The sequence below is a fragment of the Leopardus geoffroyi genome, chromosome B3, assembly GCF_018350155.1.
Source record: "Leopardus geoffroyi isolate Oge1 chromosome B3, O.geoffroyi_Oge1_pat1.0, whole genome shotgun sequence".
Classification (NCBI taxonomy): domain Eukaryota; kingdom Metazoa; phylum Chordata; class Mammalia; order Carnivora; family Felidae; genus Leopardus; species Leopardus geoffroyi.
The window spans coordinates 58,766,311-58,792,611 of NC_059337.1; the positions used below are offsets into that span (position 1 = coordinate 58,766,311).

Sequence of the window (26,301 nt, forward strand, 5' to 3'; positions counted from 1 at the left end):
AAAAAGGAAAAATATTTATTTACAGGTCACTCTGGGAGACTTTTCCCTGGTGCAGGAGTTGCAGCCCGTCTGAGGCCGCCTGCTTTTCCCCAGTGGCTCCCCCACCCCCACCCCTTCCTGCCAGTGACTTTCTTAGGGCTATCCCGGCCCAGCCCCAGCCGGCATTGCTACCTGGCTTGCAGGGGACCGAGGGGGGGTAGCAGTCTGAGGTTGAGTCCCCCTCAGAGGTTAGTATTGGTCGTTAAGTCCAGGGCTCCAAACTGCTTATGCAGTGGGTTGTTCAGGATGAGAGGCGAGCTCCCTTTCGTCTGGCTACCATAGTCCTTGCCGCTTCGGTCCAAGAAGGTGCGAAGCGCGCTGGGCCAAGAGTAGTGGAGACTCACCACCGCCACTCCCAGCAGGAGGCACAGGATGCCTGCGGCAGCGCAGAAGGAAGGAAACAGGGTAGTCAGGGCTCCAGGCCAGAGTCTGGCCTGCCCCCTCCATCTCCTGGGGGCTACCTCTTGCATTTCCTCCCCCAACACACAGGGCAGGAACACCTCTGATATGGATTACACGATACACAGTTTCATGCGCTAACTGGAGGAAGATACTGAACCCCTCAGAACCCTCTCCCCTCATGTGCAAAACGGGCATAACCACACCTGCCTCTAGGAACTCTTAAGAGGAGCAGATTAGATAATATGTGTGAACTCGTTTCGTCCACTGTAAAGCACACAGCAGTATAAATCCAGTCCCCACCCCAGCCTCCCGGAATCCGCCTCCTCAGTCCTCACCGGTGGCCAGGGTGACCCAAAAGGCGGCGCCATAGTGAGTGGTGAGAGTGGCGGAGCCGAGACGGAGCGGGCAGAGCTGCACGCCGGAGATGGAGGCGAAGGCGAAGATAGAGAAGAGCGTGAAGGCACCGGTGGTCAGGAGCGCCAGGCCCCCGTAGAGCGGAACCGGCATGGAGAGCAGCCCGTTGGAGAGGAGCCAGAAGCAGAAAGCCACCCTGCGGAGGGGATCCACTGGGGTTACGCCAGCCTCGCTCCCCCTCCGTCCCCCACCCCAGAAGGAAAGCCGGGACTGTGATGGCGTAGGCACAGGAGCCTTACAGGGGAGGGGCCGGCTCGCAGCCTCTGCCTGGTCTCTCTGGGTTCCCAGGTCTGTGCGGAGGACCCTGTGACTTTCTTTCTGACCCGAGAGGTGGAAATTCGCACCTCCAGCAGCTATGTGGAGCTGGCTCACACGCCCCCACCGCGACAGTCCCTCCCTCAGTCATGCGTGCTTCCCTCCAGCGCTCACCACAGCGTGGCCGAGGCATAGTGCCCCGCCAGGCGGTACTGGCGGTAGAGCCCGCAGGGGCTGCTCGGGGTGAACTTCTCGGCCAAGTAGAGAACTGGATCTGGCAGCCCCTTCTCAAGCGCCTCCGAGTACTCCTCGGCATAGTTCTCGCCCAGACGCCAGTTGAAGCGCTCGTTGTAGTCTATGGTCTCGTTCAGCTGCTGCACTGGGGTCCCTGCAGAGGGCGGGCGGGCGGTGGAGTCACGGAACCGCACGCAGCGGGGGACCCCGCAACTAAGCAAACACGGATGGGAAAGTGGAGGTGTGAGAGCGGTTTGGCAGCGGTTGGGGAAAGCACGGCTCCAAAAGGAATAAACACTATTTGAGCCTGTGGGGTCCGAGATTTCCTCCAGCTGTCCCTGCCACACTCCCCCCAACCATGGAGTCCGACAACCCAAGAATTCACTTTGCCCCAGCCCCCTCACCTGTGAGTGTAATATTAATTCCCTCCAGGCCGACGTGCAGACCAACATGGGCTCTGACTCGTGCTGCGCTGAAGGCCTTGTAGGATGTGTTGGTGTTCACCCCACCCACTGACCACTGTGCGCTGAAGTGCACGGCTGTGGGGAGAGGCACAGTGTGTGGGGAGGGGTACAGAGAGAATTGGGGAGATGGCATGGGGAGGGTGATGATGGCAGGTAGGGTGCAGTGCAGAGAGATGGGGGGGTCCAGGGGTCCAATGTGGTATACATGGTAAAGGTGTAAGAGTGGGCACTAGAAAGCTGAAGAATGGGAAGAGGGAGCAGGACACGAACCCCAAATCTCGATTTTCCCAGGTGCCCTCTGCCCACCTCCATCCTCACCCCAGGTCCTCTCCCCACCCGCTGCACCACACACTCACCCACAATTTCTGCGCCTATGAAGAGACTGAGAAGAACTCTCACCAGCCAGAACCAGCGCTGCAGGAATAGGTACCTGGGTCAGGCTTGGTAACTGCCCAGCTAGAGTCCCCAAGACCTCCCTTGACCCCATGCCACCTAGATCTTTAGTGCCTCTGAAACTGTCCCCTCTTGCACCACACCCTTTTCCCAGTTCCATTCCTGATGCTTTGAAGCTGAAGTCAGTCTTTTTGTGTACAGGTTCCTCTGAGCCATTGCCATTTCTGAAGTTTTCTAGCCATGCACTTCTGCTGCCCCAGTCCCATTTCCCAGTGCACCCTGCAACATGGCTTTCTGTCTGATGCAGGCCCACCACCTCCACCCACCAGCTATCTGGCTCCTGGCTACTTGAATCACTACTATGGTGAGGCTCAGTGAGTCCAGAAGTGGTAGGCAGGCAGGGGTCATCTACCCCAGGAGAGGGTGGCCCCAGGGTCCTGTCACCAAGTAGACGAGGTGGGAATGCAGCCTCTCAGATATTCCTAGGTGCACCAGTTTCCCAAGGAAACCAACACAGATCCAGACTCAGGGAAGCTAGGAACCCACAGACTTGAAAAACAAGTTAGGTTCCAGGAGAAGTGAGGGGGGAGGAGTCCACGGAAAAGTACCCAGTCTGTTATAACTTCAAATCCTGGGTGGGAGTGTCTGAGCCCTTAGGATGGGAGCACTCATATACATGTATCCCTACGCAGCAGAAACACAGCAGTCTCAGCTGCTGAGACTTTCACACCAGTGAAACACAGCAGTCTCAGCTGCTGGTTTCTGTCCTCTTGGTCTGCCAGTCATTAAGTCATCCCTTAAGGCTGAGACTGGAGTGCAGCCACAGTCTGAGGGAAGGAGACTCCAGCAGCACGTGAAGACTAGAATCAGCCCCAGGATTACTGGACTGGGCACTCACTGTCTGCATCAGCTTCCTGAATGATCTAAGTGGGGTCGGTTTCCAGGTTGTTTTGTACAGGGCCTCAACCTCCCCCGGTTCTTGGAAAGGCATGCCTGCTGCCCCAGACTTCTGTCTGCTCCACCTATGCTCCTCTGGTTCAGTGTTTCAGTCTGACTATCCATGGAGGCACTTGGAACCACATTGCCTGTCCTAGGTCTTCCAGAGACCAGCTGCCCAAGGCCCCCAGGCCCTAGCATCTAGCACCCCCTTACCGAGTGGCCACGGATCCCAGGCAAGATGAGCAGGAAGCTGGCAGCCAAGGCCAAGAACACCAGAATGACGATGAGCAGTGGGACGCTGATGCCAGGGGCATGCTGGGGCTGGGGGTAGAAAGGCAGCTCACCATTCCACAGAGTCATGCTGCAACCCGGCCAAGCTGGGTCTGCTGGAGTGGGAATAGCAGGTACCTGGCAGCCGAGCCTGGGTCCCACTTATCTTTATCCGGTCCCCTGCGTTCTTGGACAGGACTCAATGAGATGGTCAAGCCTGAGCTCCTGACTTTCCCTAAGGAAGTGCAGCGGCCGGCCGGTTGCCTTCAAGTGCTCTGGATTGGCTGGGGCAGGGTTGGGTAGGTGGGAGAGAGGAATTATTTCTCACTGGTTGTAACCAGTTACGTTCAAGGCTCTGCAGATTTGCTCTGTGTTTGGAAGTGGTGTGGGATCTGGACCCCTTTTATAGCAGCCTGAGCAGCTTGCTGGGTGGATGTCAGGGCTTGGCAGCTTGGTGTGATTGGGAAGAGAACTTGCAAATAAGGGGCGGAGGTTGCTATGCAAATGAGAAGAGCCCTGACTCCACAGCAAGAGGGCCAGCCTCCCGCCCAGATGCACACTCTTGGCTCTAGTCTGACCTGAGTGGACACCAGGGCAGCTGGCCTTCGAGGATCCAGAGAAGAGGGTGAGAGTGCCATTGGGGAGGCTGGGATCTTCAGAGCTGGGAGGGGAGGGGTGCTGTGTTGGGAAGGTGGAGACAGGGAGGAGAGCAGAGAAGCAAAGATTCCAAGGGAAAAGACTTCTGCCCCAAATGGGGGCCCTAAACCAGAAGTTGGACTAGGGTTTAGGGCATGATCTTCCTATCCCTCCTGTCCTTGCACAGGCACTCACTGCAGAGTATCAACGGCTGCAGGTCAGGGATTCCCAGCAGTTACTGAGCGGTTGGGGATGAGGATTTGAAGCTGGGCGCTGGGCTGGGGAGTAGGGGGGGAGCCCTGGAAGGCTGGAGGTGAAGTTCTGCCTGGGACTGATAAACCCCAGAGGACTAGTGCCTGGTGTGTTCCTTTGGTTGGGGTTAGTTCTTCCACCAGGTGGAAAGTGGGGACTGGCATCAGTGCCTACTAGATGTCCCGACAAGAGCAAGGTGGGATGTGGGTCCTTGGTGATGTTCCTTAAAGCTTTGCTCCAGAAGTGAAAACAGCTGGCACCTCCTCACCCTGTGTGGGCTGTAGACATGAGGGACACTAACTCCTTGTCCCTCACATATCACCTCCCACTTCCCAGGCAGCAGGGTCAGCATGCTCTGCGCAAGGCCAAAGGCGGTGGTGCTCCTGGGAGCTCTACTGACTGCATCCCTGGATCCAGCGGGTAAGTATCCAGTGCCCCTAGCTTAGCGAAGTCGCCCAGTACCTCTTGTGGGTGGAGTACCTCTGCAAGATCGGTCAAATCGCAGCGCAGGTCAGCAGGCTGGCAAACTTCCTGGCGCAGCTTCAACGCCGTGCAGTGTCGCCTCTTGGGTAGGATTGGGGGCACTCCGGGAGCGGGAGAAGCAGGGACAGAGGCCGCTGGGTCCTCGAGTGGTCGCAGGAAGGCTAGCGCTGAGGAACCACTCTGCCTCACAGGCGGCCAGGACTCACCTGCACTGTCCTGGGAAGTGCAGCGCTATGACGGCTGGTTCAACAACCTGAGGCATCACGAGCTCGGCGCAGCTGGTACGTCCTGTGGTCCGGGTAGGGATGAGGGGGAGGATGGCTAGTGGAGGGCCGGCCCCGGGAGATGAGACCCGGCCAAGAGGAGAGAGTGTGCCGCCAGCCACCCGGCTGTCTGCCCAGCGAACTCCTATGCACTCCTGGGCCCAGGAAACCCTGGCGGAATGGGGTCTAGTCAGTGAGTTAGGCGTAGGGAGAGGTTTGTGTCCTTGTTGGTGAAGGAGTGCCCTGACAAGGCCCCGCTCCCTGCTTCCCACAGGCTTCAGACTGCAGCGTCTGGTACCAGCCAATTACGCGGATGGCGTTTATCAGGCTCTGGGGGAGCCGCTGCTGCCCAACCCGCGCCGACTCAGCGACGCCGCCATGAGGGGCACAGCCGGGCAGGCCTCCCGCCGCAACCGCACGGTGCTGGGGGTCTTCTTTGGTGAGAGCAAAGTGGGCGAACACCGGGGTTGACCAGTCACTTGGAGGCTGACCCAACTCCCAGCCATCTCCTCCTCCTCACTAAGCAACACTTCCAGGCGTTCTTTATCTTGGGGGCTTTGGGAGTGTCGATTTAGGGATATCTGCTTCCCTCATCATTCTCTTACCCGTTACTCCAAATCCAGGAGGATCACTGGACCTCCATTAAAGCCCTTAGGAGCTGAGTCCCCTGCCACCGCTCTCCTACTCATATGATTGTATCCTCTTTCCTCCGAAAGAGAAAGGGGAAAGCAGGATCTGGTGGGAGATGGGAGTTGGTTTGGGGGAGCCCTTATCTTAATTATTATTTGGATTCTCACGCCAATGTTATGAGGTGCGTGGAGAGTGTATTATGTCCCCACTTGAAAATTAGAAGAAAGACCCGAAGCTGGTGGCAGAGCTTAAACTACAACATGTCTTTTGACTCTTGAGAAACCAAGAGAAACTCCCTGCCCATGGGGAGTGGCGATTCTCAACAGTTTGGCCCCCATTGCGGACAGGCTACCACGTGCTGTCCGACCTGGTGAGCGTGGAGACACCTGGCTGCCCAGCCGAGTTCCTCAACATCCACATCCCGCCTGGGGACCCGGTGTTCGACCCCGACCAGCGCGGGGACGTGGTCCTACCCTTCCAGAGGAGCCGCTGGGACCCCGAGACCGGACAGAGCCCCAGTAACCCCCGGGACCTGGTGAGACGCGGCAGGCGGGGTCGCGGGGGCGGGGTCTGGCAGGGCCGGGCCGGGAGAGGCTCCGCCCCCCCCCGCTCCCCCCCCCCCCCCGATGCTGGGCTGGCCCTGGAGCCCCCTTACCCGTCTCAGCTACTCCGCCCGCGGCTCACCCTGGGCTCACCCTCCCGGTGCCCCCGCAGACCAACGAGGTGACGGGCTGGCTGGACGGCAGCGCCATCTATGGCTCCTCGCACTCCTGGAGCGACGCGCTGCGGAGCTTCTCCGGGGGGCAGCTGGCGTCGGGGCCCGACCCCGCCTTCCCCCGCAACGCGCAAAGCCCCCTGCTCATGTGGACGCCGCCCGATCCCGCCACGGGACAGCGCGGGCCCCGGGGGCTGTATGGTGAGGCCGCGGGGTGGGCTGCGGCGGCCGGGGCGCGCGGCGGGGCGGGCTGGGGGGCGCCGAGGTTGCGCTCCCCGTGGTCACACCGCCGCGCGTCTCTTCCCCTGCGGCCCCACGGCGTCGCGTGCAGCCTTCGGGGCGGAGCGAGGGAACCGCGACCCCTTCCTGCAGGCGCTGGGCCTGCTGTGGTTCCGCTACCACAACGTGTGGGCGCAGCGGCTGGCCCGCGAGCACCCGCGGTGGGGGGACGAGGAGCTGTTTCAGCACGCGCGCAAGAGGGTCATCGCCACCTACCAGGTCAGTCCGCACCCCCTCCCCGCCCCGCCCCGCCCCTGCCTGCTGCGCAGAGCCCTCCATCCTCCGACGGGCAGCCCCCGGAAACGCCCTTTTCCAGGAGGACGCTGCTCCCCAGAACTGGGGCTAGCGTCTCGTCTCGGAGTGGACGTGGAGACGATGAGGAGGCAAAGCGCTGTGATCCTCGAGCCTTTGCTGTGGTTCTTATGTAGCCGCCCTCCTCTGCCATCCCAGGTTCCTTGTGGGGGCCGGGCCTGCGCACCTGTCCTGTTTGAGTTGCCTCCCTCGTGACTGCCCCTGCCTGACCCTCATCTCCCACCGAAGCCTTCCTTGGGCTCGGATCCCTCCCAGGGCGGCTGCTCCAGCGCTTGCCTCCCTTTTGCCTTCTCTTGTCCCTCAGAACATCGCTCTGTATGAGTGGCTGCCCAGCTTCCTGCAGACAACACCCCCAGAATATACAGGTACAGGAGTTGGGGGGGGGGGGAAACACTTGGACTGCGGGGTTGAGGGTGGGGAAGGGAGGGTCAGGATCCGTGGGAGAAAGAAGGCAGGTAGGGGCATGTGATGGAAGGATGTGATAAGGAGCGTATTTCTCTTATTACCCCTGTTGGGCAGGGTACCGTTCTTTCTTGGACCCCAGCATTTCCCCAGAGTTCCTGGCAGCCTCTGAGCAGTTCTTCTCCACCATGGTGCCTCCTGGCGTCTACATGAGGTGAGGGAGGGGCTGGCAGTGGAGGAGGCATAGCACACTGGTAGAGATGAAGAATCAACAGCCTTGGGGGCCTGGGGCCTTTTATACAACTCCACAGTAATGGGGGAAGAGAAGCAGAGTTTGGAACCCTAAAATAGGACCCTGGGATAGGAGTTTCAAACTTAACAACTCCTCCTAATGGCTGAACTTTAGCTGCTGAGAGCAGGACTTGTCCAGCAGTTGGGTTATTCTCTTCACTCCTTTCCTTACCACTCTATGTGGACAAAGAGCAACCGATACCTTCAATCCACACACATTGCCAAATCTCTGCTGTGTTCAAAGAAGTTCAGCCCTCCGTCCTGGCCAGACCCCTCTGAGTCCCTGACCCCGCTCAACCCCATGTCAGCTTTTCCCTGAGCTCTCATCCCATCCTTGATGCCCCATTTCAGAAATGCCAGCTGTCATTTCCAGATGGTCCTGAACCACGGTCTTGGCAGCTCCCCAGCTCTCAGGGTCTGCAACAGCTACTGGACTCGGGAGGTCAGCCTGGGGTCTGGGTCAGGGGAAGGTGGGTCAGCGTCAGTCGTGACACACAGGCTGGGAAAAGCAACCGTTCCAGTTGCTTTTTTAGGTGTTGCCTCTCCAGGTAGTAGGAGATGAAGGGGAGAATGATCAGAAACTTTTCTGGTGGGGCACCTGGGGGGCTCAGTTGGTTAAGTGTCCTACTGTTGATTTCAGCTCAGTTCATGATCTCAGTATTCGTGAGTTGGAGCCATTAGGCTCTGCGCTGACAGTGTGGAGCCTGCTTGGGATTCTCTTTCTCCTCCATCCCTCCTTCTCTCTCTGCCCTTCTCTCTCTCTCTCTCTCTCTCTCTCTCAAAATAAATAACTTTGAAAAAAATACTTATAGCTTTGAAAAAAAACACTTAAGAAAATTATCTGGAGACAATAGCTCAGGAGTCTAGGACTGGCCAAGGGCCCTTAGTCCTGAGGTGCTGCAGTGGTTCAGGGTGACAGGGACCAGGCTTTGGGGAGAGGCCCAAGAGCCTACTTTAAATGTGTTGTTGTCTATTTCCAGAACGCCAATCTGAACAGTGCCCAGGCGGTGAATCACCTGCTGCTGGGAATGGCCTCCCAGATTTCAGAGATGGAAGACAGGATAGTGGTTGAAGATCTGAGGGGTAAGCTTGGGAGCTAGATGGGATAAGGGTCCAGAAGCCTGGGAGCCTGGGGACCCCTCGGGTTAATCAACAGTTAGACCTTAGGGTACCTACAATCCAGGAACACAGATACACATGCTGTAAATAGCCACTAGAAGAAAAAAGCTTTTAACTTTTTTCTTTTTTGCTTCATTTAAGTTTAATGTTGCATTTACTCTAAGTTACCTATGTCTGAGTATGTAGGGGGAGAGGTGACACCACAATCTCTTGGTACTTAGGTTTCCAAAAGTTTTCTCCAGTCCTGTCTTGAGGCCAAGGAGGTAAAGGACAGGGACTTTACTATTTGGTGACTAGAACAGTCTTGAGTCTCAGGGGAGATTCTTGCCAGAAAAATTTCCCCTGATCGTACATGGTCACATTGACCCTACGTAGAAGCAAGGTTGATATGGACACATGGTCACAATGTTGGGAGTTCTGGGGGTGAGTAGTGCCAACAACCTAATTCAAGACTGCTGAGCAAAGAAGGGTCAGGAGGATTCAGCCTATAGCCTGGTTCTCTCTCCTTCTCAGATTATTGGCCTGGCCCTGGCAAGTTCTCCCGCACAGACTACGTCGCCAGCAGCATCCAACGTGGCCGAGATATGGGATTGCCCAGCTATACCCAAGCCCTGAAGGCTTTGGGGTTGGAAACCCCAAAGAACTGGAGTGACATCAACCCCAATGTGGACCCCCAGGTGAGAAACAGTAATGATGGCAATAGCAGCTAAAACTTTCTTGTTTTAAGATCTGTGCACATGTAACTCATTTAATCTACATCAGGAATGTTGTAGGGTAGATACTATCATTGTCCTTATTTTACCAATGACATGGTTGGTAAGTCAGTCATAGAGATGGGATTTAAACTCAGCCATCTGATTCCAGAGTATGTTTCTCACCACTACATTGTACCATTCCTACAGGGTGGCCTCAGGGTGATCTCTGTATTGCGTGCCATTGTCCTATTCCTGCAGGATCCTTCCTTATGAAATGGGTGACCTTGAAACTGCTAATTATTAGGGCCAGATAGCCTGGGTGATGGTGGTCACAGGATATGGCCCACAGGCACCTAGCAGTGGTTTCACCATCGGCAGGGACACGTGGGCCCTCCCACCTGTCTTGCCACCACCTGAGGGGGATGGCCTAGGAAAAGTAGGCTCCTTCAGGCCTGAGCAGCAAGCCAGGCAGCTGATGGAGTCCCGTGTTTAAGAATGGAGCCACAGTGGCTGCCCTCCCCAACACACATGTGCACACACACGTGCACACACATATTCCTCACCTCCTGTGGTGCCCCAGGTGCTGGAGGCCACAGCTGCCCTGTACAACCAGGACCTTTCCCTGCTGGAGCTGCTCCCTGGGGGGTTCTTGGAGAGCCACGGGGACCCAGGGACCCTCTTCAATGCCATCGTCCTCGACCAGTTTGTGCGGCTGCGGGATGGTGACCGCTACTGGTTTGAGAACACCAGGAATGGGTAAGGCCTGCATGAACTTCCGCCTCAGATGCCACTTTGGCTTGGAGCCCCAGGGCCTCTGCCTGTAAGCAGCCCCACGGGCCCTGGATTCCCAGCTGGCCTCACCTCCTCTTTAACCCCTCTGTGTCTCTTTCCTCATCTGACTTCCTGGGCCCAATATTGCTGGAGGCTGGCAGCCCTTTCTCATCCCAACCATTCGTGGCTTTCTCCAACTTAGGCTGTTCTCCAGAGAGGAAATTGCAGAAATCAGAAACACCACTCTTTGGGACGTCCTAGTGGCTGTTACCAATGTGGACGCCAGTGCCCTGCAGCCCAATGTCTTTATCTGGCATGACGGTGAGTGGCAATCAGAGAAAGGACCAGGGATGGGGTGAGTCACTTGGTGCTGTCCAGGGAACCAGGTGCCAGGCAGCATTTTCTGTGTGCTGCTGGGAAGCCTGCTTTAGGCAGCCTCCCCCAATAGGTACTGGACTGGTTTGCAGGCTGCACTCTGTGATCAAACTGGGGTAGGTACTGAGAACAGGATATGGAAAGGGACTTTTTGAGCGGAACCAACTCCAGAGAGGTGGGCCTAGTAAGGAGAAGGGTACCTGGTCCTTTACAGGAGAGAGGGGAAGGGTGCCTGGCCAACTAGTGAGATCCTCAGACTTTAAGGTCTTTTGTGTCCTCTCCCTCAGGTGCACCCTGCCCTCAGCCTCGGCAGCTCACAACTGAAGGCTTGCCCCGCTGTGTGCCCCTGACGGTGATTGACTACTTCGAGGGCAGTGGTCCTGGTTTTGGCATCACCATTGTGGCTCTCTGCTGTCTTCCATTAGGTGAACTCTTCACACCCTCACCCACTGCTTTCCTCCTGGCTGCCCTCCTGCCCACAGAATGTCCTTGCCCCTCATGACCTGCTGGTCTGTGGGACTAGCTCTTTGCTACAATCAAAGCCAGGCTCAGGGGACCTTGTGAAGGGAGGAGCAACAGGACCCTCAGTGAAGCTGCAGGCAAGAGGCTCCCCTCCCCACTGGCTCTTTCTGATCCTTTTCAGTGAGTCTGTTTATCTCTGGGGTCGTGGCCCATTTCCGGGGCCGAGAGCGCAAGAGACTACAGAAGAAAGGCAAAGAGAGTGTGAAGAGAGAAGCAGCCAAAGATGGGGTGTCAGGTGAGATGGGGCTGAAGGGAGAGAGGGAAATGGGGCCCAGCTAGGGGCCCCTGGGAGAAAAAGCAGGTTGCAGATGTGGGGAGAAAGCCAGGCTTTGGGGGTGTCTGCTCAGACTGGTAGAGTGGAATTGGTTTGAGGTCAGGGGCCTGGGTACCTGTGCTGAACGTCTCTGCCCAATTGTCCCTTCCCCAGCAATGGAGTGGCCAGGCCCCAGGGAGAAGAGCTATCCCATCACCATCCAGCTGCTCCCAGACCGACGTCTACAGGTCCTAGACAGGCGGCTGTCTGTGCTCCGCACCGTCCAGCTGCAGCCCACACAGAAGGTCAACCTCATCCTGTCCAGCAACCGCAGGCGCCACACCCTTCTGCTCAAGATCCCCAAGGAGTATGACCTGGTATGGCCAGCCTGCCTCCCCTACCTGGAATGCTCCTATATCTCCCCTCTCAGAGCGAGGCCTGTTAGTTCACACTCTCCTCAGCTACAGAGCTCCCCTGTGAAGATGATGCTGGGGAGAGGCTCTCCTTTCAGCTGTCTCCACACTCCATGTGACCCTCCCTTTGACCTGCTCGAGCCATTCACCTGGTTCCAGCCTGAATGCATTGGGAGGCAGCTTTTCTCATCTTCCCTCAACTCAAGGTCCTCTGAGTGGGGGCTGAACCAGACCTGGAGCTCCAAGCACTGACATGGGCTTCCTCCCACCCAGGTGCTGCTGTTTAACTCTGAGGAGGACCGGGGCACTTTTGTTCAGCATCTGCAGGGCTTCTGTGTGCAGTGGACTCTGGGCCTTGACGTGACTGAGTTGGAAGAGAATGAGCTGTTCAGGAGGGCTGTGACCAAGCAGCAGCGGGCCCGTATCCTGGAGATCTTCTTCAGGAACCTCTTTGCCCAGGTGCCACGAGTGTGTCTTTTGGAGACAGGACCTGGCCCAGGGTTGGAGGGAAGCTGGGCTGGACAGGATCCTGCATGGGGTAAACTAAGTTTCTGGTCTGTGTGCTAGAGAGAGACAGCGTTGATTGAATCCTAGCATTGCCACTCACTAGCTGTGTGACTTTAGGCCAGTCACATCATCTGTATCTCCACTTCCTCATCTATAAAACAGTGATTAAAATAGGATCCACTGGCATTCCCAGGTATCCCCCATATGGAATATAGAATAAATAAAATAAAATAAAATAAAATAAAATAGAATAAAATAAAATAAAAGTAATAGGATCCATCACCTTGGGTTGTTGTGAGGATTCAGTGAGATAGTCTACATCAGTGGTTCTCAAAGTGTGGCCTCTGGACCAGCAGCCGCCACCTAACCTGGGAATTTGTTAAAAATATAAATCCCCAGGGGCGCCTGGGTGGCGCAGTCGGTTAAGCGTCCGACTTCAGCCAGGTCACGATCTCGCGGTCAGTGAGTTCGAGCCCCACGTCAGGCTCTGGGCTGATGGCTCAGAGCCTGGAGCCTGTTTCCGATTCTGTGTCTCCCTCTCTCTCTGCCCCTCCCCCGTTCATGCTCTGTCTCTCTCTGTCTCAAAAATAAATAAATGTTGAAAAAAAAAATTAAAAAAATATAAATCCCCAGCAGTCTCCACCAAATCCAGCTAATCAGAAGATTGTTTATCTGGCCAGGCCCCTGCCTCCAGGAGACCAAATCAGGCACATGGTAGCCCTGTGTAAATTGATAAGAGAATAAATATATCCCTAGCTTTTTCCTGCCTGTCCACCACTGTCTACTTCATTTCTGTCCCCAGCATAGGGCCTCTCATTTCGCATTTGGAATCCCAAACTTTGTTCCCTCCCATTTCCACCCCCCACCTATAGACCTAGCACCATTCCTAACATATAAAGCTCCTGGATCTTGAGTCCAGGGAAAAAATGGGCTGGCTGCTAGAGATCTGAGTCACTGCCTCAGAGGCCCAGGTCAGAAGTATATCTAAGGATCAGGAGAGCTACAAGGGCTCACTATTTCTGAATTGGACTTTTGGGAGATGTGAAGGGTCACTGAACTGCATTCAGCCCAGGCCTCACCTTCTTCTCTCCTTCCCTCTGCTACTGCTCGAGTGCAGGTGCTGGACATCGACCAGGCGGAGGCAGGCACCCTGCCCCTGGACTCATCACAGAAGGTGCGGGAGGCCCTGACTTGTGAGCTGAGCAGAGCTGAGTTTGCCGAGTCCCTGGGCCTCAAGCCTCAGGACATGTTTGTAGAGTCCATGTTCTCTCTTGCTGACAAAGATGGCAATGGCTACCTGTCCTTCCGGGAGTTTCTGGACATCCTGGTGGTCTTCATGAAAGGTAGGGGGAGAGTGGACCACTTCAGGAACGAGCAGTCTTTCAGCACAGAGGTGACCTGAATCCCTCTTTTTCTTCTCAGGCTCCCCAGAGGACAAGTCCCACCTGATGTTCACCATGTATGACCTTGATGCAAATGGCTTCCTCTCCAAGGATGAATTCTTCACCATGATGCGGTATGGAGTGGGCCCTTCCAGTTCTGAGACTCCCTGATATTTGAAACAAAGTCAAATCAGAGGAGGGTAGGTGGGGAGGTTATGTGGCCATCTATTTTGAAAGCCTGGATACTGCATTCTAGATTCTCAGAGCATCCAGCTTCATAAGTTTATCTGGCCAGGCCCCTGCCTCCAGGAGGGTCTATTATCTGCACTGTCTACACGAGCTAGAAAATTCTCCCTCTCTAGTTAAAAACAAACAAACAAACAAACAACAACCACCAAGCCAGTATGACCAATAGCAAAAGTCTAGTATCCCTTTTGGATGCCTCTGGATCTTTGTAAACTCTTCTACACCATACCTAACACTGGTGCTTTGCGCCATGAATTAATGGATGGAAGATTAACGACCTTGGTCACTTTTCCTGTATTAATCACTAGGAAATGCAGGAGAAGAAACATGGAAAGTTCCTCTGTATTCCAACCCTTCTTTCTTCTTGCTTCTTAAGTTACTTTTGGTTGTGGTGTGCTGACAAAGACCAGCTTTGAGTGCATAGACTTCTTATTCCTAAAGACACTGTTCTGGTAACAGTGAAAGTCCCCTTCAGCTCCATAAGGACAGGGTTCTTACTTCTCTTTTGTTTCTCACTGAATCTACATCTTCTGCACTGTGATTGGCACATAGCAGGTATTCAATACATCCTTAACGAATCAGATGGAATAAATGAGCAAATGAATAAACCAAATGCATAAAAGAGTGCAGAGTCTTTTACCTTTTCTACCTTAAGCCTTTCCATTTCTTTCTGCATTCCCTCTAACTTCCACATCCCTCTTCCATCCCAGACACCACAACTGGACATGGGCTTCTAAAAGGCTGTGGTGAAGCTGATTGTAGTCCATCCCTCACTGGGTGTGCTATTGCAGGCCCAGACCTGGGTGAGGCTCTAGGGATCTCGGAGAGGGTCCCTGTCCACCAGGGCCAAGCATCCACTTTCTCTTCCTATGTTCAGTTGTAGATCTTGCCCAGTCTCACTTGGATGATGTGTTTTTTAATGGGCTTGCTGTCCCAGGCACACACAGGTCTTTTTTTCTGTTGGATTCACACAAACATGCATGGTTGGCTTGTTTTTGTCCCAAAGGACAACCTAAGAAGAGTATGGCCACTCTGGGTGCTATGAGATCGGGTGTGGAGACAATCCTGCCTGTGCCCTGGGGTGTTGGCACAAGGAAGCAGCAGCCATTGTAGCTACATCTCCTCCCCCGGCATCCAGGCTTCTGTGCCCCCACTGGACTGTGAAAGGGGGAGGCCAGTGGCAGCGTGGGATGCATTAACACAAGAGAGTGGGCAGAGACCCTGCCACACAAGAAGCCCACAGTCATCTGGACATGTCCCTACACTAAATGGACACTGGTCCCACCTTTCAGTGCCCCCTTGTTTGAGGGCTGCTTTCTCTAATTGGTCAAGGTCACTTTCAATTTCAAACCTGTGGCCACCCCACCCAGCTTAACGTCAACTACAGGCTGGATGAACACCTTCTCAATGCCATTTCCCGGGTCACTGGTAACCACATTAGATAATCTGGGGCCCGCCCCACCGTGCACCTGCCTGAACCTGACCTTGCCAGATGACAGACTGGTGTATCTCTCCTCCTCCCCCAGGTCCTTCATCGAGATCTCCAACAACTGCCTGTCCAAGGCCCAGCTGACTGAGGTGGTGGAGTCCATGTTCCGGGAGTCGGGCTTCCAGGATAAGGAGGAGCTGACGTGGGAGGATTTCCACTTCATGCTGCGGGACCATGACAGCGAGCTCCAACGCACTCAGCTCTGCGTCAGAGGTGGAGGTGGAAGTACGTGAGTATGTAAGAAATGGTAGGGGGCACCTGGGTGGCTCAGTCAGTTGACTTTCACTCAGGTTATGATCTCACAGTTCATGAGTTCAAGCCCCACGTCTGGCTTTGTGCTGACAGCCCAGAGCCTGGAGCCTGCTTTGGATTCTGTGTCTCCCTCTCTCTCTACTCCTCCCCATTCATTCTCTCTCTCTCTCCCTCTCTTTCTCTCTCTCTCTCTCAAAAATAAATAAACATTAAAAAATTTTAAAAAAATAGTAGGAGTCAGGGAGGGACGTGTCTTCAAAATGAGAGCTACTGGTGGATAGGAGTCAGGTTTTATTTCTCTTCAAGTCTTTTGTGCCTAGTATAGAGCCAGGCACGTGTAGTCAAGGGTGTCACATACATGTGCACTGCACAAACATGCCTACTGAGAGGTCAAGGGTGGTCTGAAATCCAGCCTACATGCCACTTACTAAGCTCATGCACATTGGTCTGGGGTGTAGCTAGTCAGAGGAAGAGGCGTTATTTTCTTTATACAAAGGATGCAGGATTGCATCTGCCTGCAGTTTTCTAATTATACCAAGTTACCCCCTTGTTTGCAATGGGTGCCCATTTTGGGCAGTGAGGGGAACAAGGCTGGAACAAGAGATGAGAACATGGCAAAGTCACTGGCAACTGCTGTGGCAGCCTTCCCGGAGAAGAGAGGGGGGCAGTCTACCATTCTTCTACCCTTGTGGGGAAGCCTGTCCAGACTCTTGTTCTTCTCTTCAGGTGTTGGAGACATCTTTAAACCAAACATCAGCTGTCGAGTCTCATTCATCACTCGGACTCCTGGGGAACGGTGAGCAGGAATGGGGGCATTGGCAGGTCCCCTTGTCCAGGTCCCCTGAAGAGAAATGAAGGAAGTAGGGCTGGCTGAATCAGTTCCTGGGACCAGATATTTTTCCTCTGAAAGTAGCTCTTAGTACATAATTGATCCTGGCCCAAATTCCAGCTGCTTCCCTCATGCCATGTGGCTCAGGATCCTAGCTGTCTCCCTGACACTTCAAGACAGAATCCTTCTGTAAGACAGATGACCGCATCATATTCATTCTGCCTTGCCTCTCCTACCTGGCTTCTCTCTGACCAGTTTTATGGGCAGGTTCTGTGGGCAGGGGTGGGTTCCAGGATTCATCCCCATCCTCTGAAGTTCTGACCTGGTGATTCTTCTCCTGGCTGCAAAGACAAGGGGAGAATGAGCCCATTTTTCCTTTCTCAGATCCTGCTCTCAGGAACTAGGGCTCCCTGCCTCAGAAGCCCCAGAGCTGGGAGGTCCGGTGCTGAAGAAGAGGTTTGGCAAAAAGTAAGTACTTTCTAGACCCCCAGGCCCAAGGAAACATGGGGAGAAGTCTCGGAGTCTCTGGGCCCTGCCCACCCTTCCTGGACACAAAAGGGACCATCCTGTGTCTCGTTCTGTGTGTCTCTGACCTGATTGGTGAGCCATAGAGTCAAATAATTCTTCAACATCTTCCAACCTCTGCACCCTAACCTTCAGGAAAGGGGCCTGGCACTCAGATGCAATACCAAGATGGCAGTAAGGGCTCTCCTGGCTCCTGCCTGCTTTGGGCACATCAGTGAGACCCGTTCAGGGAGCACCAAGAGGGAAGGACAGAACACACAGGAGGAAGATGAGGTGGAGTAGGGGGAAGACAGAAAAGCGGGTGGATGGAGCAAATAAAGATGAGCGCTGAAAGTTGGGGGTGGGTAGGAGTCTACTCCCCAAATGCTGTTTCCTTCATCTGTTCTGGCCCATCCTGACCCCTGCCAGGTTATCATGTCTCCTTCATGGGGTGGCATTTAGGGGAGGTCAGGGTGCCCTGGTCTCACAGCCAGCTGCCTCCCGTTGCTGCAGGACAGTGGTGCCCCCTCCCCGGCTGTACACGGAGGCACTGAAGGAGAAGATGCAGCGGGGCCCCCTGGCCCAGAAGCTGCGACAGTACAAGCGCTTTGTGGAGAACTACCTGCGGCACATCATGTGCGTGGCGGTCTTCTCTGCCATCTGTGCTGGCCTGTTTGCAGAGCGTGCCTACTGTAAGAGTTTCAGCTTGTGGGCGGTGGGAAGGGGCATGTAGAGAGCCTTCTGGCTGCTCTTCCCACTGGAGCCCAGGCGTTCTGACCCAGGCCAGGGACCCCAGCCTCTGTGCCATGCTGATCCACCCACACCCCCTCTCCAGATTATGCCTTTGCCTCACCACCCTCGGGCATCGCACAGACCACCTTTGTGGGCATCATCCTGTCCCGGGGCACGGCCGCCAGCATCTCCTTCATGTTCTCCTACATCCTGCTCACCATGTGCCGCAACCTCATCACCTTCCTGCGCGAGACCTTCCTCAACCGCTACATACCCTTCGACGCCGCCGTGGACTTCCATCGCTGGATCGCCATGGCTGCCATTGTCCTGGCCAGTCAGTGGCTCCTGGGCATCCTCCCCATTGTTGCATTCCCCTGGGTCTAGCTGTGGGGGGAAGAGTGAGGAGATTGGAGCTACATAGACTCCCGTCTCTCCTCCCTGTGCCTCCTCTGTTCCTCAGGGTGGGAGGTAGAGTCGGCCCTGGGTGGCATCTCTAACAGAGTCTCTTTCAGTTTTGCACAGTGCTGGCCATGCAGTCAATGTCTTCATCTTCTCAGTCAGCCCCCTCAGCCTGCTGGCCTGTGTCTTTCCCAATGTCTTTGTGAATGATGGGTCAGTTCTGGGGAGGGTTCCCCCATGGGACATTTGGGGCAGGCCAAAGGGTATAATGGAAAAGACATAGATGGCCATCAATACTCCACTCTCACTGAATGAGAGTGAAGAGCCTGCTGGGGATGCTCAGAGGTGACTTCCTTGCCCTGGAAGGAAGTGGCCATGATTAGCCAGGCAAGATGTTTGGGAGATGAATTAGAGACTGTTTCCCACATGTACCTAACACAGAACTTGGAATCTTAGCCTACCATTCATTCACTGGGCAAACATTCATGGAGTACATCATACATGACCATCCAGGTGCCAGAGAATAGGCATGCTAGATTCATGCAGTCATTCAGCAAATACTTGTTGAGTATTTACTACAAGCCTAGCATTGTTTGAGCATAGGGATTACAGCAATGAGCAGAACCACACCCTTGCCCTCATGGAGCTTACAGAATGTGAACCGAGCACCCAAAGAAGCAAATAGCAGTAAGAGAGTTCAAGATAATGCAGAAGGAAGAATTTCCAAGAAAGCAGAGGGTGGAACTGTGGGTGGCTGGGTGCCATGTTCCTTGGATGGATCCCTGGCCATCTGAGTGGAGGCCCAGTAACCTCAGCAGGGCCAGCAGAAGCAGAATCACATTGTGACAGTGGGGAAGCCAATCCTGCCCCAGCTAGAAGCTCATATACCTTTGCCCTACAGGTCCCAGCTTCCCCAAAAGTTCTACTGGTGGTTCTTCGAGACAGTCCCAGGTAGGGAGTAGGGGTGTATGTGGGGCCTGGGGGTTCTATCTGAGGACCTCTGTTTGTCTTCATCCTCCCATGAATACATACTTGTCTAGTGGTCGTGGTTCCCTTTCTAGTCTCCAGGACAAGCCTCAGCTGCAGCCCCGGCAGACAAGCTGTTCTGGGGGGCAGGGAGATAAGAGAAGGAGGGTAGACTGGGGGATCGCTGTCATATTCTCAGCCCATGCTGAGGTCCCAAACGTATTCTCTGACCCTGTCCCCGCTGCCCCCAGGCATGACAGGGGTGCTCCTGCTCGTGGTCCTGGCCATCATGTATGTGTTCGCCTCCCACCACTTCCGGCGCCGTAGCTTCCGGGGCTTCTGGCTGACCCACCACCTCTACATCCTGCTCTATGTGTTGGTGAGGGATTCTCTGGGCAGGGCCAGTCCACGGGGGCAGGGATGAGCACTCATAATGGGGGTAGGGAGTAGGCTTAATTGGACCTGAGAGCAGAGACCCCAGCCTCTGAAGTCTATGGTGGCTTTATCTACCCAGCCCAGGCCCAGGGCCCAGGCAAGAAGTGTCTGGGCAAGGGAGGGTGCAGGGAGGGGCCCGGCTGGGCCTGAGCTGTACTAACTGGCCACGTCTCCAGCTCATCATCCACGGCAGCTTCGGCCTGATCCAGCTGCCCCGTTTCCACATCTACTTCCTGGTCCCAGCACTAATCTATGGGGGGGACAAGCTGGTGAGCCTGAGCCGGAAGAAGGTGGAGATCAGCGTGGTGAAGGCGGAGCTGCTGCCTTCAGGTACCAGGCCCAACATGACCCCAGGTGGGGGGGCATTGGAAGTCGACTCATGGGACATGTGGAGATAGCTCCACAGGCCTCCATACCCCCATCAGGCCTTTTAATAATCTGTCAGGGACCCCTGCAGCTTTCCTGATACAAATGGAGCCCCAGAAAGGGCTGTGTTGCCCCCAGGAGGACTTGCAAACAATGAGAAGTGACCATGAGAAGAGGCAGCTGAAAGGCATTTAAGGACAACACAGACCCCCTTGTGTGTGGTCTGGGTGCTCCCCAGGGAACCATCTATACCCCTCCCACCCCCTCCTCCTAGAATAACCCCCCCTTCAGAGATGGGCAATTGGCCCAGATTTCAAGAGTCTATTATTTTTTAGTTGTTTTTTGTTTTTTGTGCTTTTTTTTTTTTAGAGTTTATTTATTTAGAGAGAGAGAAAGCATGAGCAGGGGAGGGGCAGAGAGAAAGGGAGAGAGAGAGAATCCCAAGCAGGCTCCTCACTGACAGTGCAGGGCTTGAACCCACGAACCACGAGATCATGACATAAACTGAAACCAAGAGTCAGACACCTAACCAACTGAGCTATCCAGTTGCCCCTGAGAGTCAATTTTTGAGAGTTTATGTTGGCTAAAGTGAGGATTCACACCACTGTAGAGGCTGGCAGAAGATGGTTTTAGGTGTTGTGGGACCATCTAATCTTCAGGATTAACATAGTAAGAAAATTAATCTCATTTCAACTTTATGTCCATTGAGATTACTTAAGGACAAAAACCTCAGCATGTTATTAGTATGCTTTTTGCACTTTCCAGTACTTGCAAGTCAACTTTTTTTTTTTTTTTTTAAACGAAGAAAGAACAGGCCTGAGGCTCAGCTGTGGTCTGGCACACCACACAGTATCCAGCTAAAATTTGATAAAATACGGTGCCTTCTATTTACAATACATGATACTGGTTTTCCACCTGAGTGATCTGAAGTTTGTCAAGGTAAATCATATTGAAAAATTAAGTCAATATGAAGAAAAACATTAGATAAACAGTAGTGCAGAGATGCGCAGAAATGGCCTATCCAAAGGTAATTCTCAAATGGTGGAGGTTTGGTAAACTGTGAGATGGTCCCTGGGGAAATAGGTCCCCTGACCTGTAGGCTGATATTCAGGATAGTAGCATAGGGGCCTGGATGTTTCACGGGAATAAGGAGTGGAGAGGAGAGTAGCTGGAACAAGGAGCAGAGAAATCTAATTCTGGGGTTACCCAGGAAAGAGAGAAGGGGACCCTCTGACTCCTACCTCCAGGAGCTCCACTTGTTCAGACCATATGTGTGGAGTAGACAAGGTATCTGGGGTATCTGCCAGTCCTCGGGTACTGGAAGCAAGCTTCTGATCCCTGCCCTTGCCTGCCCATGACTCCCAGGAGTGACTCACCTGCAATTCCAACGGCCCCAAGGCTTTGAGTACAAGTCAGGACAGTGGGTGCGGATTGCCTGTCTGACTCTGGGGACCAACGAGTACCACCCATTTACACTGACTTCTGCGCCCCATGAGGACACGCTCAGCCTTCACATCCGGGCAGCAGGGCCCTGGACCACTCGCCTCAGGGAGATCTACTCACCTCCAATGGGTGACGGCTGTTCCAGATACCCAAAGGTGCCTGCCACCAGGAACCACTTTTTGGTCTCCAGCATTGGCAAAGGGTCCCCACTCTCCCCTACCCTGAGACTAGAAGCTCCAGCCAGCACAAGGCCAGGCTGGGGTGCCTGAGAAGAGGCTCTGTGGTTCCTGTAGCCCTCTTCTCCCTGTCCTATACCCATTTCTAACCTCAGATCTGGGGCCAGACCAAGCTCATCTCTTCTCCCTCTTTGGTTGGCAGCTGTACCTCGATGGGCCATTTGGAGAGGGCCACCAGGAGTGGCATAAATTTGAGGTGTCCGTGCTGGTGGGAGGGGGCATTGGGGTCACCCCCTTTGCCTCAATCCTCAAAGACCTGGTCTTCAAGTCATCCTTGGGCAGCCAAATGCTCTGTAAAAAGGTGAGTGTCTCTCTCCCATTCTTAGAAGGAATGGGCCAGACTGCCTGATTGTGTCCCCACATCACAGCAGAGTAATATGAGTAAAAGCCCCTGGCCCCTAGGCACTGAGTCTGCAGGAGCTATTCATACACAGCTGTCCACATGCCCAACATTTGAGGGAGGGTAGGACGTATAGACAGAAGGACATCTGCTGGTTAAAAGACTTAGATCAGGCTTGTGGGGCTGCCAGAGATTCGGAGTCTGTGGGTGGTCTGAGGCTTTCCAGCCTCTCAGGTGAAGGCATCTGGGGTGGATGAAACTTGAGCTGAGCTGAGTCTTGAGCTCCAGCAATGTGTCCCCAGATCTACTTCATCTGGGTGACACGGACCCAGCGGCAGTTTGAGTGGCTGGCTGACATCATCCGGGAGGTGGAGGAGAATGACTGCCAGGACCTGGTGTCCGTGCACATCTACATCACCCAGCTGGCTGAGAAGTTTGACCTCAGGACCACCATGCTGGTATGTCAGGGCCGGTCAGGCAGGGTAGGTATGTGGGCCACCATCTAGACTAAGAGCTGACCCTGGCTCTGTCTGACTGTGACATTCCTCCTCTACTCTCTCTCCCAGTACATCTGTGAGCGACACTTCCAGAAGGTGCTGAACCGGAGTCTGTTCACAGGCCTGCGTTCCATCACGCACTTTGGCCGCCCCCCCTTCGAGCTCTTCTTCAAATCCCTGCAGGAGGTCCACCCACAGGTCAGCCCCACCCCCACCTGTCCTGAAACCCTGGCCTTCCCCTGCCAGGATATCCTGGACTTTAAGCACCCTACAGCTATAATCTGAGTGGAGAACCATCCCATGCTAGCTCCAGGATGGGGTCAGGTGTTGGAGGAAGGCCTCAAACCCTCCCTACCCCCGACTGCCCCTAGCTCAAGCCTCCTCCTCAGAGCCAGAGGTCAATGCTTTAGTCGTTCCAGCAGGCTTGAGAAGCAGCTTCCTCCCAAGGGGTGATAATCTTAAGCCTGCAGGCCTCTCCTCTATGCAATCACTCCCTGCAACACACTTGACAGGTACGGAAGATTGGAGTGTTCAGCTGTGGCCCTCCAGGAATGACCAAGAATGTAGAGAAGGCCTGTCAGCTCATCAACAGGCAGGACCAGGCCCACTTCATGCATCACTATGAGAACTTCTGAGAACCTCTTAGAACTTCCTGGTTCCTGTTTCCCCCTCTGTGGACCAGCCCTGCCAGCAGTTTCTCTGTTAGAATCCACTTCGGGCCTCAGCTAGAAAGCTGGAAGAGTTCCTCCCCCATGTCCCCATCTGTCCTATTCTCTGACAAGGTAGAGAAGACCCCTCCAGCTCAAGCAACAGCAGGTTATGGCAAGCAAAGGAGAGTGGGGACAGCCTCTGCCCTGTGACATGTGTAGAGGTGAAGAGATACAATAGCATTTGCCTCTGATTGGTCCCATGTCCCTATTTTCCTTGCACAAAATCAATGTACTGTTTTGGTATTTTCTTGGCTTAAGCATTTGAGGGATGATGGAGTGGGGATAACTAAGGTGAAGAGAGGGCTAAGTGAAAATCTCCTCAGAGCCCAGTTCATAGAAGCCACGATGCTTAGAATCTGGATGATCAAACTGTCTCTATTCAGTCTCTGGGGTCTTGCTCCTCCAGTTCCACCCCCGACCCCTTCTTGCTCCTAAAGGGTCAGGAACACTGAATAATAACCAGGGAACAAAGATGCCTCCCTAGTCCTGATGTTCCTGCTGTCAACCAGCAATGCCTGCTGCTATGACTTTTCCATGGCCCTTCTCTGAGCCTGTGGAGCAGCACCTGGGCTCTGAGACCAAGGGAATCCAATCTGTCTGCCAGACATCCAAAGCTCCCGCCCAGTTCCCCACTTCCACAAGAGTGGGGTGACCAGCTGTCATGGTTTGCCCAGGACTCTCCCAGTTTTACCAGTGATAGCCTCTTGTCACAGGAAAGCCCTCAATCCCAGGTAAATCAGACAAAGCTGGTCACCTTACATAGGAGGCAACCTGGGATGTCACCTCCATACTAGGCTCTATAAGACACTTCCTTTTCCTTCTGCAACTGTTTCCTAAAAAGCTGAGCTTTATTTTTTAAAATTTAAGTATAATTTTCAGGGGTGCCTGGGTGGCTCAGTCGGTTAAGCGTCTGACTTCAGCCCAGGTTATGATCTCACAGTCCGTGAGTTCGAGCCCTGCATGGGGCTCTGTGCTGACAGCTCAGAGCCTGGAGCCTGTTTTGGATTCTGTGTCTCCCTCTCTCCCTGCCCTCCCCTGCTCATGCTCTGTCTCTCTCTGTCTCAAAAATAAATAAAAACATTTTAAAAACTTAAAATAAAATAAAATAAAATTTAAGTATAATTTTCATATGGCAAGGTGTATAAATCTTCAAGTTATATGTACATGTGTTAACACTAACCAAGTCAAGATAGAGAACATTTCAACCACCTCAGAAATTTCCTTTGTACCCCTTCCAGTCAGTCTCCCCCAACCAGTAGAAGCAATCACTGGTGTGATTTCTGTTACTCCAGATTAGTTTTGGTCATACTGAAGGTACCCTTTGGAAACTGGCTTCTTTCAGCACAATGTCATTGTGATTCGTCCATGTTGTTGTATGTATCAGTAGTTTATTCATTTTTATTGCTGAGTTGTATTTCACTGTAGAGATGTCCCAAATGTTTATCCATTCTCCTATTGATGCACATTGGGTTGTTTCTAGTTTTTGATAATTCTGAATAAATCTTCAGTGAACATTCTTACACTTGTCTTTGTTCATGCACTTTGTAATGCCCTCATTCCTTTTGGGTATATATCTGGACATAATGTACTCATTCTTCTTGGGTATATATTTAGGGTGGAGTTGCTGAATCACAGAGTTCTGTAGCCAATAAGACCTGTGGCAGGGAGAGTTTCTGCCCATCTCCATATCCCTGCCCCAGGCTCATCTTCTCATTGGTCCTACCCAACCTCTTCTGACAAGCCAAATGCCTTTGGCTCCCAACCCTCTATATTGAAGGAATCTCTGACAGAACTGGAAGAATGCTGGATCAGAGACCCGGATTCTGGTCCCAACTTTACTCCTAAGTAGTTACAGAGGAAAATCCCTTAACTTCTCTGAGGCTACTTCCTCATGTATACCACCCTCTATATGGGTATTAGGAAGTCAGATAGCAGTAATAGCCCAGAAAGTGATACAGATGAGAAAATGTATGTGTTGTGTGCCAGTCTCAGCCTACTGATAATCAGTGCTGTAGCTGGACCAGCCCTTGTGGGTTTTTCTTATGATCGTAAGACACCCTCAGCAATCCATCAGGAGACTTTGAAAGATATGAGGTTTATTACTTATAAGTGGTGGAAATTATATGGTGTACCTGGGGCCACACAATGAGGTCATGGCTCAGGCTTAGGCTTCTGCTTCTATTGAGGTAGAGGATGGGTGCTTAGGGTTTTGCAGGCTCACTCTTTATTGGTGAGTTTAAAATATAAGAGTGGAGAGGGTGCCTGCCTGGCTGGGTTGGTGGGTGGAGCATGTGACCCTTGATTTCAGGGTTGTGAGTTTGAGACCCATGTTAGGTATGGAGATTACTTACAAATAAAATATTTAAAAAAACCATAAGAGTGGGGATTGAGAATACAGGAAGACAGGAAACAAGCAGCTCAAATGGTTAGTTACCAAACAAAATCAACCAAGATTTCTAAAACCATGGAGCCTAGAGTGGTGAGGGGATGGGGTGCAGTGCAGCCTGGCTCTTTATCTAGTCATGTGGCTGGCAATGTGTTTATTCCAGATAGCTATTTTTAAGTAAGTGCCTCTTTTTCCCCCTTATTTATTGAGAAATAATTAGCACATATTACTGTATAAGTTTAAGGAGTATAGCATAATGGTTTGATTTACATATACTGTGAAGCAATTACCACAATAGCTTCAGCCTAACATTCAGCACCTCGTATAACTATGATAAAAAGAAAAGAAGAAAAGAAAAAATAATAACGAACTCTTAGGATTTACTCTCTTCACATCTTTCCTATAGATTATTCATCAGTGTTAGCTACAGTCACGTTGTACCTTATATCCTTAGTACTGACTCATCTTATAACTGGAAGTTTGTACCTTTTGACCACCTTCCTCCAATTCTCCCTCCCCACCCCCACCTCTTTTAATCACATGTCTGATCTCTTTTTCTATGAGTTTGCTTTTTTTGGTATTCCATATATAGGTGAGATCATACAGTACTTTTCTTTCTCTGTGTGACTTATTTCACTTGGCATAATGCCTTCAAGATCCATTCATGTTATTATCACAAATGGTAGGATTTCCTCATTTTTTATGACTGCATAATATTATATATATATACATACATATATATATATACACATAGCACAACT

General features: G+C 53.1%; 2 protein-coding genes and 1 long non-coding RNA gene across 5 annotated transcripts in view; 1 reads left to right on the forward strand and 2 right to left on the reverse strand.

Moving 5' to 3' along the window:
- DUOXA2 (dual oxidase maturation factor 2) lies at positions 1 to 4,583 on the reverse strand. 2 transcript variants are annotated; one of them, XM_045449880.1, is made up of 6 exons: positions 3,354 to 4,577; positions 2,165 to 2,222; positions 1,749 to 1,883; positions 1,285 to 1,498; positions 777 to 991; positions 1 to 415 (listed from the first exon to the last, which is right to left on the reverse strand). In XM_045449880.1, exons 1-6 carry the CDS (start codon positions 3,498 to 3,500, stop codon positions 222 to 224), a joined length of 963 nt encoding a protein of 320 aa, XP_045305836.1. In that variant the 5' UTR covers positions 3,501 to 4,577; the 3' UTR covers positions 1 to 221. The 2 variants fall into 2 exon arrangements, with proteins under 2 accessions (XP_045305836.1, XP_045305837.1); XM_045449881.1 differs by lacking the exon at positions 1,749 to 1,883 and having other exon boundaries at positions 3,354 to 4,583.
- On the forward strand, positions 3,947 to 24,056 carry DUOX2 (dual oxidase 2). Its single transcript, XM_045449876.1, has 34 exons — positions 3,947 to 4,035; positions 4,635 to 4,718; positions 4,973 to 5,062; positions 5,319 to 5,483; positions 6,022 to 6,209; positions 6,389 to 6,590; positions 6,721 to 6,887; positions 7,285 to 7,345; positions 7,500 to 7,596; positions 8,025 to 8,115; positions 8,654 to 8,756; positions 9,306 to 9,469; positions 10,068 to 10,243; positions 10,461 to 10,579; positions 10,921 to 11,058; positions 11,277 to 11,390; positions 11,583 to 11,785; positions 12,095 to 12,280; positions 13,446 to 13,671; positions 13,751 to 13,844; positions 15,483 to 15,670; positions 16,424 to 16,493; positions 16,911 to 16,994; positions 17,544 to 17,722; positions 17,866 to 18,096; positions 18,275 to 18,374; positions 19,063 to 19,112; positions 19,379 to 19,506; positions 19,739 to 19,892; positions 21,294 to 21,526; positions 21,750 to 21,908; positions 22,250 to 22,405; positions 22,514 to 22,642; positions 22,957 to 24,056. The coding sequence occupies exons 2-34, from the start codon at positions 4,649 to 4,651 to the stop codon at positions 23,077 to 23,079; spliced, it is 4,638 nt and encodes a 1,545-aa protein (XP_045305832.1). The 5' UTR covers positions 3,947 to 4,035; positions 4,635 to 4,648; the 3' UTR covers positions 23,080 to 24,056.
- The window catches only part of LOC123583088, an 18,277-nt gene continuing 7,947 nt past the window's right edge, over positions 15,972 to 26,301 (reverse strand). For both annotated transcript variants that reach the window (XR_006704733.1, XR_006704732.1), the window contains exons 2-4: positions 18,037 to 18,146; positions 16,763 to 16,867; positions 15,972 to 16,538 (exon numbers count right to left, since the gene is read on the reverse strand). This is a non-coding gene — a long non-coding RNA (uncharacterized LOC123583088). The remainder of the gene's footprint in view (positions 16,539 to 16,762; positions 16,868 to 18,036; positions 18,147 to 26,301) is intronic.